The sequence below is a fragment of the Xenopus laevis genome, chromosome 7S, assembly GCF_017654675.1.
Source record: "Xenopus laevis strain J_2021 chromosome 7S, Xenopus_laevis_v10.1, whole genome shotgun sequence".
Lineage (NCBI taxonomy): Eukaryota > Metazoa > Chordata > Amphibia > Anura > Pipidae > Xenopus > Xenopus laevis.
In genome coordinates, this window is record NC_054384.1 from 95,045,738 (window position 1) to 95,057,921 (window position 12,184).

Here is a 12,184-nt window from a genome sequence, read left to right on the forward strand (position 1 = left end):
CTTTTGCACATGGGACGCTGGCGACCAGTAGATGGCAGTCATGCTGTATGCTGAGTGCCTCACGAGGCATCTTCGGGCGACTTCGTAAAACGAAGAGCTGTGTGTGCTTTAGTGCAGGCGACTTTTCATTATAGCGGACGGGAAGACACACGAAGGCAGTTCAGGGAGATTGTCACACAGAAGAAAAGGCGATTAGTCGTAAATCTCCCCGAATCTGCCCATGTGTCACAAGATGTATGTTAACACTTTACTAGACTAAAAGATATTAAAAATTAATTTTGGATCTGGAAATGAACACAATAATACCCTCCATCACAATAAACAAGAGGCTGTTTCTCATTTCCTTTGCAACAAGGTACATGACAAAAATAGTTTAATAGTATATATTTGTATTTATACAGTAATAACATTTTCCAAAAGTGCTGTACAATAGAAAGCAGGCACACACTGAGACTGAATGGTACAAAGAAAACATATGAATAACAAAGGGGTCAGAAGGCACTACTGGCAAGAACGTACACACTAGGTCCACATTCACTAAGGATATTAAGAGAAAATATATTACACATCTCCAGTGGGACCGGTACCTTTAAAAAAATAATGTATACCATTAAGCAAAGAAGTCCCCTGTAACTCAAGTCACAATCACACAACCTGCCTCTTATATTTTTGGAAGGGGGGGGGGTGATATTCCATCAGATCAATAATCACCTAATTTAGGAATGTCCCATCTGAAATCCTCCATATGTTATAGACCTCCCATTTAATAACCATTACAAAATAGATATGCCCTCCTGTTTGTCTCGTCTCTCTGAAGACCTTAAGGAAACAGCTCTTTATAGAAGTTTCTGGAGACAATCTCAGATGATGGCACAATCAATATTGAGTCTTCCACTATGGGCTACAAATACAAATCTGCATACATTTGGTCCATAATGTATTTCACATTATTTAAACCCTGTCCATCAACCATAACAGTATATAAAAATAATACTAACAATACTAATTTCCAATTTCAGCCCTTAAAGAGTAGCTCCATCTTGTGTCTAGTTGGGGGTTATGATGGTGACCCAACCCAAACCAACAAATGTAAGGCTTTTATTCTTATTAGAGGTGGCTATAGTTGAGTAAATCAAACAAATCCTCATTTTACACCTAAGTTTCTAAAAAAATTTGGTAGTAAGAGTCTCAGCCCCCTAACCCACCCCAAGAAGTACAGGATGGAAGAGGGGCTGCTCCCAGGCAGGTAACAAATACCGCACAAAATAGCTGAATAATACCCACAATATATATATACTGTGCCCCATAGTCACACACTACATAATTCTAAGATATTTCTATCTATAACAGATGTGCAGGACACAGAGTATTAAGTTGTCTTTTTGCATTCACTCTTTGCAGGACCCATTAATGCTGCCTACAGACAGGCCCATAGTCTATCAGAAGACTGGACTGAAGCCTACAATTTAGTGATGTTCCTTTCCTGGGGTGCTGCAATGCATCACGTGGAACTTTAGGGATTCTGATATGTACTACAGGGGACTGATGTACTGTAGACCCTTCATAGACAAAAATCTCCATCTGCCTATGCTTCCATACATGCAACAGATTTAGGAGAACTCAGCGTCAGTGCATTCTAATATGGGTAATAATATGGCTTGCTTCTTGAGTACATTAAGAGCTATTTCTGCCTGTGAGATCAATATTTATATTTCTGTGTTGATTAAAGGCTGTATAGTCGCTTACTGTACAAGTGATTACCAAAGACAGCAAATGCAAGCCTACATTGATCTGAAGCACACCTGCCCCTTAATAAATACTCCTGGCACCCATCAACTCATCAAAGCACTGTACTAGAACACGCACTAAACAGCACCATATAAATTATTCCAATTACTAAGGCTCACACCATTAAGATGGGAAGGGGAGGGAACAACAAAGTACTAGTTTTGCCCAGAGAACCTATGTGCTGCAGGCCTACTCCTACTGACTGGACAATGCCCTCTGTAAGGACCGAGTGAACTGTTCCTCTTGGCTACCAGTAGTGCCGCACAGTCTATGCAGACAACAGTAAATAAATCAATAGATAACGCTTTCACATTTTAAAAGAAGTCTGAAATACATCACTAGAAGCTTCCAGACATGACAATAGCTTTAACCTCTTAATCCAGAAGAGGCAAAAATGTGAAATATATAACATTCTGCTGCACCCAGATGTATTTGTACTATTTAAAATGAAGTTTATAGGAATAAAGAGAAGCAGCATAATGAGTAATTCAATATACAGCACATGTTAACTGGTTACATACTGGATTTTATGATCCTATAGTTGCTGCATTAGATGGAACCAATGCCAAAGTAATGTCACAAAATGTTACATCTGGGGCAGATATGTACTGGCCTTCAGCTTCAGGACTCCCAACGGAGCAATTAAGGGAGTAACACAATGAACATTTCTGGTATATGATATCTTCTATTTAAAATGTGTTATGGCTGAGGGTGGGTTGTTAATGGTCTTTTGCTAATGAAGAGCCCGTGGTCCCATAGTGAAGAATCGAAGGTCTTGTTTCCTACAGAATTCTTTGGTGTGACTCTGACAACATGGAAATAACATCTGCATAAAAACAAACAGGTCCATCATCTTGAGACTTCGATTGAATCCCATTGCACAGGAAAGAGAAAAATAATCAGTGTTTCAGGTAGATGTATTTGCAGTCCTTGTAATTAACAGAGATGGGTGGAGTGTGATCCCTGATGTGCAAACATTGCTGTATAATGCAACCCAATCTGCTGCTCAATACTGAATTGTGTACAGGGTGATTAGAACATTCCAAAAGTAATAGTAATAGATGATGCTAAGATCCAACTGATAATGTGAATTAGGTGTAAAAAAGTGCACTGCTGGGGGTCCTGAATCATTATTAATTAGCTCATGGATTAGTCTGAGCTGCATCATCTGTCCTTCTCCCTGAGACAGTTACCAGCCTGCAGGTACCAAAGTACATGGTAATGACCATACTCCCACAGTGGTACTCCAGAAACTATTGTGCTTGGGTCTTCTCCAAACCCGCCCCAGATATGTCTTGTTTATGTCCAATCCCTGTAATGATGAATAGCCGTTATCAGACCCCCGGGAGACATATCAGAAAATTCAGGTATCCTTACGTATGGAATCCTGAGAGCAGGAAGTCACTGGTGTCTCACTTCAGCATACACAGTGTTGTCAAATGGAGGTACAATGTGATCATTACTTTGGAGACCCTGTTGTGCACTGAAATCTATGGAGCTGTACTGTAAAGCAGCTTCATCCTGGAAGAAGATATGCATAATGGTTATTAAATCACATTGTGCTATGCTGTAGCTCTGCATTGGTCATCCTTGTAGACAACCCCAATCTATAGATGGGTCATACAGTAAGCAAGCTCACTCATGTTTCACCACACTCTACAGATGTGAAAGATAGATCCATGGCTTAATATTATTCTGCTTTGCATCTACTGATAGGCATTGGTGATGGAAATATATATATGTCTGCTATATTTAATTTTTGCTGATGGAACACCCGTTGCTGAAGGTCCAGGGCATGATCCCATGTTATACTTGCTAGGCTTCTACTCTTGGATCAGCATTATATTCTGTTTATATACCCTAATATAAACCATAGCAACCAGTCAGTCTACTGCAGGCTGCATTTGCCCAGTGCCAACCCAGCATGGAAGAGAATAGTGATTATTATTTAAAGAAATAAACATATGTCTTTCTTGACATGACCTCAGCTGGGATTAGGTTAAAAAGTTGAGTAAACACTATCTGAATGTCTAAAAATAAATGTTTTGTGTAACCCCATTTCAAAGTTGAAAAAAAAACATGGTTTCCTTTCAGCTTAAGGAATCAGATAATTTTAGGTTTAGGCCATGTTTACTCACCTTTTCTTCATAAACCCAACTGAATGAGCTCATTTAATAAATGGGGTATATTTTCCCTTTTATGCCACTTTATTATTATTATTATTTCTGCTTTCTATAGATTTCAGCAATACCTTAATAACTAAGAGACATGTAGCAACTACATGCCACTGACGGGATATCATTGCAAATCACGTTGCGGGTTGCTCAATTTGAGGTACAAGGAGGCCAATACATCATGCAAAAAAGACAAGCTAAAATCAATATGGAAAAGGATATTGCAGCAAGAAGTAAAAAGAATCCAAAATTGCTTTTTAAATATGTAAATAGTAAAAAAAAAGAAGCAGGAAGAGCCTGACCCTTAATATCAGAGGAGGTCAGCTGGTTGATGAGAACAGAACAAATCTGAGATTTTTTTCATCTGTCTACACAACTGAGTAACCAGTTAATAAAGGTTTTCTTCTTAATAGTCCCAATTCTAGTAATATAACGAATAATGCATGGTTCACACGAGGAAATTCAAAAGAGACTAGAACATGTTAAGATAAACAAATGACCAGGGCTGGATGGTATTCACCCATATTACTTAGCGAGCTTAGCTCTGTGATTGCCAAACCTCTTTACCTAATTTTTCAGGATTCGTGGAGGTATGGCATGGAGCCAAGAGACTGGCAAGATGTTAATGTGGTGCCTTTATTCAAAAAGGGATTCTGTTCTCAGCCTCAAAACTATAGGCCAGTTAGTCTGACATCAGCGGTAGGAAAACTTTCGAAGGGTTAATATAGTATAAGATACTGGACTTCATAGCAACTCATAATAATATGAGTTTGTGCCAGCATGGTTTTATGCGTAAAAGAGCTTGCAAGACTTAACTTAACTTAATTTCTTTTTATGAGAAGGTAAGCAGGGACCTTGATTCTGGGCTGCAAGTGGGTGTGATTTACTTAGACTTTGCTAAAGCATTTGATACAGTGCCACACAGAACGTTACTGGTTAAATTGAGAAATGTTGATCTGAAACATAGTATTTTTACCTGGATAGAGAACTGGCTAAAATATAGACTACAAAGAGTGGTGGTAAATGGAACATTTTCTAATTGGACCAGTGTTAGTGGAGTACCGCAGGGCTCTGTACTAGGTCCCTTGCTTTTCAACTTGTTTATTAATGACCTGGAGGTGGGCATTGAAAGTACTGTTTCTATTTTTGCAGATGATACTAAATTGTGCAGAACTATAGGTTCCATGCAGGATGCTGCCACTTTACAGAGTGATTTGTCTAAGTTGGAAAACTGGGCAGAAAACTGAAAAATGAGGTTCAATGTTGATAAATGCAGGTTATGCACTTTGGCAAAAATAATATAAATGCAAGTTATACACTAAATGGCAGTGTGTTGGGAGTTTCCTTTAATGAGAAGGATATAGGGTTTTTGTATTCTGGGCAGTGTCATTCTGTGGCTACTAAAGCAAATAAAGTTCTGTCTTGCATAAAAAAGGGCATTAACTCAAGGGATGAAAACATAATTATGCTTCTTTATAGGTCCCTGGTGAGGCCTCATCTGGAGTATGCAGTTTTGGACTCCAGTCCTTAAGAGGGATATAAATGAGCTGGAGAGAGTGCAGAGACTAAGTGCAACTAAACTGGTTAGAGGAAGGGAAGATCTAAATTATGAGGGTAGACTGTCAAGGTTGGGGTTGTTTTGAAGCAACGTAGGGAGTTCTTCACAGTGAGGACAGTGAGGTTGTGGAATGCACTGCCGGGTGATGTTGTGATGGCTGATTCAGTTAATGATTTTGGCTTGGATGATTTCTTGGACAGACATAACATCAAAGCCTATTGTGCTTCTAAACTCTATAGTTAGTATAGATATGGGTATATATATATATATAATTTATGTGAGTGTATGGAGGGGTGTGTGTATGGATGCTGAGTTTCATTTGGAGGAGTTAAACTTGAGGGACTTTCAACCTGATTTAACTATGTAGCTATGAAATTAAATGGACATCAACCTTGTCTTCAACTTCCAATAAGAGGCACATTCTCACATTAATTCCAATAGACCACTCACAATTTTTCATCCCCATCATTTTTGCCTTTGCCCTGTAACATCTTCATACATCCTGGAACTATCTATCAGGCTTTCCAAAACATTATTGCAGTGCTTTAAAATCAATCATAGGATAAGAGTTAATTTATACCTGGGATTTTATTGGCTTGCTTTTATTGAATTGTTTGGTATTTATTCCCACCTGGAAATTTACAGTGCTGCCAAGAATAAAACAAACCTCATCCATTTGTAATTCACCATCCTTTCCAGCAATCATTAAAAACTCACTCAAATTTATGCTCTCTTCTTAATATACTCAAAGTAGCTCATTCCAAATGACCTAAATTGAAAATCCTATAGAAAGACGGATTTACAAAAAACAGGATATATCTATGTCAAATCTGAAGCTTTTTTTTTAAGTTCAATAAGACAGTTCTTACCCTGGCACCTTGTATATCTCTGAAGAGGTTTTTTAATGGTTGCGCTCTCTCTGTGTTGTACTTACCATCTCAATTCCTTGTGCGCTCGTATGACCTGAGGGAGAGAGAAGAGAACATTGTTAAGATATATATATAATAGTAATGATTGGCAGGCTATCACTGTCAAAAAAAAAATGCCTTCAGTGCATTATCGCCTTCACTGAAGTGTCTCTTGAATTCCAACGGAAGATCATTGTACAAGATGCATATGCATTATCCATTTATTCTTATTATTCTTAATTATTAATATATCACCAAGGGGGTTATTTATCAAAGTCCGAATTCATCTCAATATTTTCTGCTTCAAACTCCGATCAAATCCGCTCAGGTTTTTTACACTTATTTATTATTACATTTTCCCAAAAATTTGCTTTGCGGGAAAAATCTGATTTTTGCGGGTTTTTTTCAGATTTTTTGATCCGATTTTCATGAATTTCACGTTTTTTCCCCGAATTTTTACCCAAAAACTTCTGGGTATTGCACGAAACCCAGCGCACATCAAAAAATCATTGGGACTTCTCCCATTAACTTATATGCAACCTTGACAGGTCTGAGATGCCGGATTTTCAGACTTTTCCATCCTCAGGGTTTCATAAATTCTGAAAAATGTGTGATTTTTTAAAAGTCAGATTTTATAACAAAAAAAAAAATCAAAGATTTTTCATGATTTTTGCATTCAGAGTTTAGTAAATAACCCCCAAGTGTACAGGTATTGGACCTGATCTCCAGAATGCAGAAAACATGGCGTTTTCCAGATCAGGGATCTTTCTGTACTTTTGATTTCCATATATTAAGTCTGTTAAAAATTATGTAAACATCAATTAAACCCAATAGGATTGTTTTGCCTCATGTAATAATTAAATATATCTTAGTTTGGATCACGTACAAGCTAATGTACTGTAATGAGATGGGCCTCCCATAAATCCAAGTTTTCTGGATAATGGATCCCATACCTGTATTCAAGAATCCCATTTTAAGAAATAATGCACTCAATTTCACTTTTTATCTCTTCATTCATTTAACATTAGGGATGAAAGTTTAATTAAGCTAGACACACAAAGGTCTACATTGGCCCCTGCTGCCTGCTCACACTTATAACACAATACAAGGGATATGAGAAGTATTAAGGAACCTTGTGAACAGATAGCCTAAGACAATGGCAGCTCGGGTGAGGCTAAGACCTATAGCATGCTAGGCATTTTGAACTCAGTACTCTCAGAAAACACTCACTTTGGCTTTCCCGAATGTCACCAATAAAGCATTTCTCCTTCACTTCAACAGGAATCCAGAAAGCACATTGAAGGATAACTACTACATGTATCCCTGAGTGTCCACCCTGTGAACTATACGAAAATAGTAGTAACCAGTATTTGCTGTATTTAAATGCGTTGTTTGAGTTTACCCCTGTACACGGTGGGCCCGGGAGCACACGCCCCAGACCTTCAGCAAAGGGAGCAGACACCAGAAAACATCAAAGGAGGCTGGCACAGGCCTGGACCCACAACAGTAGTAAAGCCAAAGTCAGATTGTAAGAAATTAAAAAGCTTACATTTTATTTTCTATAATTAAGAACTGAGGCCTTGGTTCTTATTTATGGAGAATAAAATGTAAGATTTTAAATTATTTACAATCTGACTCCGGCCTAAACACCCGTGAGTTTTCTACACACGTATTCAAATTGCACCGTCACTGGAACCTTTTTGTATAAGGCTAGCATGGACCCCATGGTTTACTTTTTAAAATACATATATCTAAATAATATAATGCATAATATACATCTACAGCTTTGAGCTGGTTAGAACATTTCATGTGCCAATGCTTATTGTCAGGGAAATTTTGAAGAACACTTTGGTAAACAGAGGAAAAATATTACACCAGTAAATAAATACACTAGTAAACCCTCAAAGTAATGCTGCTCTGAGTCCTCTGTCAAAAGAAACACCACATTCTTTCCTTCTATTGTGTATACATGAACTTCTGTATCAGACTTCCTGTTTTCAGCTTAAATTTCCAGGGCAGGGCTTGAGCATGCTCAGTTTGCTCCTCTCTCCCTTCCTCCTCCCGTCCCTGCTGTAATCTGAGCCCAGAGCTATGAGCAGGGAGAGATTCAGGCAGGAAGTGATGTCACATCAAGAAAATATGGCAGCTGCTATCCTAAACAAAAGAGTGATGCTTCAAGTGTTGTTTACTCAGGTATGGTAAAGCATTCTACAGAATAAATAGTGCTATAGCTTCCACTATTGTGGCTAATCTTTTGGCAATAAACTGCTTTGCTAGCTTTCCTTCTCCTTTAAAAATCTATTTCACTGTGTAGCACTTATAAACCCCACAAAACAATGTTTAGCCATCCAAAGACTTTGCAGACGTGAGACTGTGGCTTCAGAGTCTCATGGTAACTGACATTTAATTATATTCCTCACAGACCAATCAGATTGTATCTACAGACACTCAAGAATGGATTGCAAGGAATTTTCTGATTTAGAGTACAGGAATCTAAAGTGGCTTGAATTAAATGTAAAGAGCTTGCGAGAGACAGGGCTACATTTTTTGGTGCTGGGGAAATCTATTTTTGAAGCTGATTTGCTTTAAAAGTTATGGAACTTCAGTTACATTAAAGAATTCTCCAGTCCAGTACTGAATCACATGTGTATTTTCAACTGCACTGAAACTATTTTGACACTATATAAATTGCTCAATCTTATTTCATGGGTAATGTGGCTATACCCAAGCCAACCACATACCCTCTCCACCCCATCAGCCCATGGAGTGAAAATACAGAAAGCATATAAGAGGCCACATAGCCAGCCCACCCAAACACATGATCAGAACATCAGGATGTGAAGAATAGTTGGGGCTCCTCTTCACTTCCTCAACTTCTGATGCACCATGAACTGGCTGACATAATTCAATATAATATATTCAAAAAGTAACCAAAAATTAATTTGGACACCTATGTGAAATTTGTTTAGATATATATTTTATACACACTACACTTTTCGCCTGCAATAAAACTAAAATAGGTTCAGAGTTTTAAGGCCTAATTTAGTAATTCAAACACTAAGGGGGTTATTTATTACAGTCCCATTTTTTCAGGTCTGACTTTTTAAGGGAAAAACACAATTTTGTAGATGGAAAAAAACGATTTTTTTCAAGATTTATTTAACTCTGATGGTGTTAAAAATGTAAATAAAAAAGTACTCCAACTCAGACCTGCCAAGTTCAGGTAGAAGTCAATGGCAGATGTCCCGTTGACATTTTGAAGATATTCTGATCTGAGCTGGGTTTCGTACAATAATCTGCAGATTTTGGGCGATAATCTGAAAAATTCAGACTTTTCAGGCATCAAATCCAAAGAAATACTGGATTCTGATTTTCTTCATGATTTTATATTTTCCTGCACAGGAAATTTTCGTGAAAATGTATTGATAGATGGGGGGAATATTGATTTATTCGGAGTGGTTTTCAATAAATAGTTAGAAAATTTGGGATTATGGTCTAGTAGGCCATGGGGCAAATTTACTAAAGGGCGAAGTGACTAACCCGGGCGAAAACGGTCGCTGGTGTAACTTCGCTATCGAAGTAGACTCTAGCGTTACTTCGCTCCTAATGCCTGGCGAATTTGCACTCTGGTGAAAAGATATAACTACGCAAATTCACTAAAATGGGGATTTTACTGAATTTTACCTCTTGCACCACCTCAAACCAGGTGAAGTGCAATAGATTAGATAGGAGTTCCTAAAAAAATCAAGTTGAAAATATTTCTAAGAACCAAAAAATGCGAGCGTCTTTTCCTTTTTCAGGGTGATAGGCTGAAAAAGAGCCTAACATTTTTTTGGGGTAACCAGCTCCCCCCTACATTTCCTAACATATGACACATAAACTATACACTGGGCTCATGTGTAGGGCAATATAACAACTCTATTTTATTATATTAAGGTTTCCCGGGCTTGTGTAGTGTAATGTATTTGCTGCAACATATAAGTCAATTGAACTTTAACTTCCCACCGTATGCAAATTAGGCAACGCTAGCGCAACTTCGCTTCTTTTGGAGCAGTAACGCTAGCGCAACTTCGCCATCATTCGCTGCCCTGGATGCAATTTTGGATTATAGTGAATTAGCGTTGTCCTGGCAAATCTATGCCTGGCGAAGTGTTGTGCTGTGAGCGAAGCCGTCGCTAGCGAATTTTCGGAGGTTAGTGAATTTGTCCCCATGTTTCTTTTATGTTCTTTTTTCAAACCTGGAAATGAGAATTTTTTTTTTTTGACCAAAACAATTTACAAGTTATTTACAAGGAATTAGGCAAATCTGAAAACATATTGAATCAATTTGCTGATCACTTTCCCCAAGGTGAACAAACGGGATTCCAAGATGGCTGAAACATAAGCACCTCTAGATAAACTGAAATTGAGCTATTCTGATAAATCTTTTGAGCTCTCCATGGTTAAAAAACAAGAATAAATGGAGAGCTAAAAGAAAAGAAAAAACATTATAAGTCAAGAGTTTCCCAACAGGTCCATGGATCAGTATGGTAATAAGAATCTTAAAAAGGAAAATACACCATTGTTTTTTGGGACTTGCCAGAGGGAAAACTCGCCTGGCGTTAGAGTGGAAAGCAATGGTAGCGTCTATCTCCTTTGCTAGCGAAGTGACGCCTGCGACTGTTAGGAAATCTGTGAAGTCCCTGCAGGCGGTGACGCTAGCGAATTGACGCTAGCGTTAGCCACTCCTCCCTTTAGGGAATCTGCCCCTTTATCTGCACATCTATGCATATTCATGTGCAAAGGTTTAAAGAACGTAACCCCCTTATTTCATAAAAAGGAACAAAGCTTGTCCAGGTGTCTTGTCCTATTGCAACCATAAGATATTGGCTTTTTAACAGGTGACCTGTAAATGTTTCCTGCTGATTGGTTGCTATAGGTAACTAGACCGGCACCCTTTATTATCTTTTTAGAAAGGCACAACGTACAGTTCATCTGTGCCTAAAATGACCACATACGCATAAATGTGATCAAAACAAAGTTTATGTAAACTTAATTTGGGCGCTTCTCTTAGCATGTCTAAAATTTACATAAAAGTTCCATTATTAGTCATTTCTGCCTGGTTTTCCGAAAACTGGGCAACCCTTCTGAAAACCGGCTGTCCAGGTCAATGCTGAACAGGTGCCAACCCTAATAGGGACATGAGGAAGAAGCCGTAGTACCTCTTTCCCTCTAGCTGTTCTGCTCATTCCGGCTGATAAACAGAATGATAAATACAGTACATAGGCAGCCATATGTGGTCAATATGTGGGTAAGGATAATGTTGCTATAGCCTGCAGCCAGGCACGCTCCAGCCTGTTAAGCCGCCCCCCCAACCATGGTGCTTACCTTGAAATTGCCGCCGGGGGTCCGGGGAGGGGCGCATCGCTAGCGCAGAGAGCGAAAAGTTTGCTCTCTGCGATAGAAAAGCCGAATTTCCAGTTTAAAAACCGGAAATCCGGCTCTTAAAGTTACCAGGAGCGGCATTTTTGCCACCCCCGGCAACCAGGGGTTAGCAGTGTGCACAGGGCTTCCCTTTACAATATTTTTAACAAATGTGAAATTGAAAAAATAATCACCTTTATGCCTGTGAGTTTGTTTGGATGAACAACATGCAAGTGTGCCAACCAGTGCTGTAACTAGATATTACTGGGCCCCACAGCAAATTATTTTTCAAGTCCCAAAGATGTCTGGAGACTTATTTTACCAGTATTTATTCAAAATGTATTTGAATTCGG

General features: G+C 38.5%; 1 protein-coding gene across 2 annotated transcripts in view; it reads right to left on the minus strand.

Moving 5' to 3' along the window:
• Positions 1 to 356: 356 nt before the first annotated feature.
• The window catches only part of LOC121396543 (carcinoembryonic antigen-related cell adhesion molecule 5-like), a 47,743-nt gene continuing 35,915 nt past the window's right edge, over positions 357 to 12,184 (minus strand). Inside the window, exons 7-9 of one of the 2 annotated variants that reach the window (XM_041571579.1) lie at positions 6,455 to 6,483; positions 3,166 to 3,309; positions 357 to 2,614 (exon numbers count right to left, since the gene is read on the minus strand). In XM_041571579.1, coding sequence (XP_041427513.1) covers positions 3,190 to 3,309; positions 6,455 to 6,483 — 149 coding nt within the window. In that variant the 3' untranslated portion in view covers positions 357 to 2,614; positions 3,166 to 3,189. Of the gene's footprint in view, positions 2,615 to 3,165; positions 3,310 to 6,454; positions 6,484 to 12,184 lie in introns of those variants that run through there. The other variant, XM_041571580.1, reaches the window with a different exon arrangement.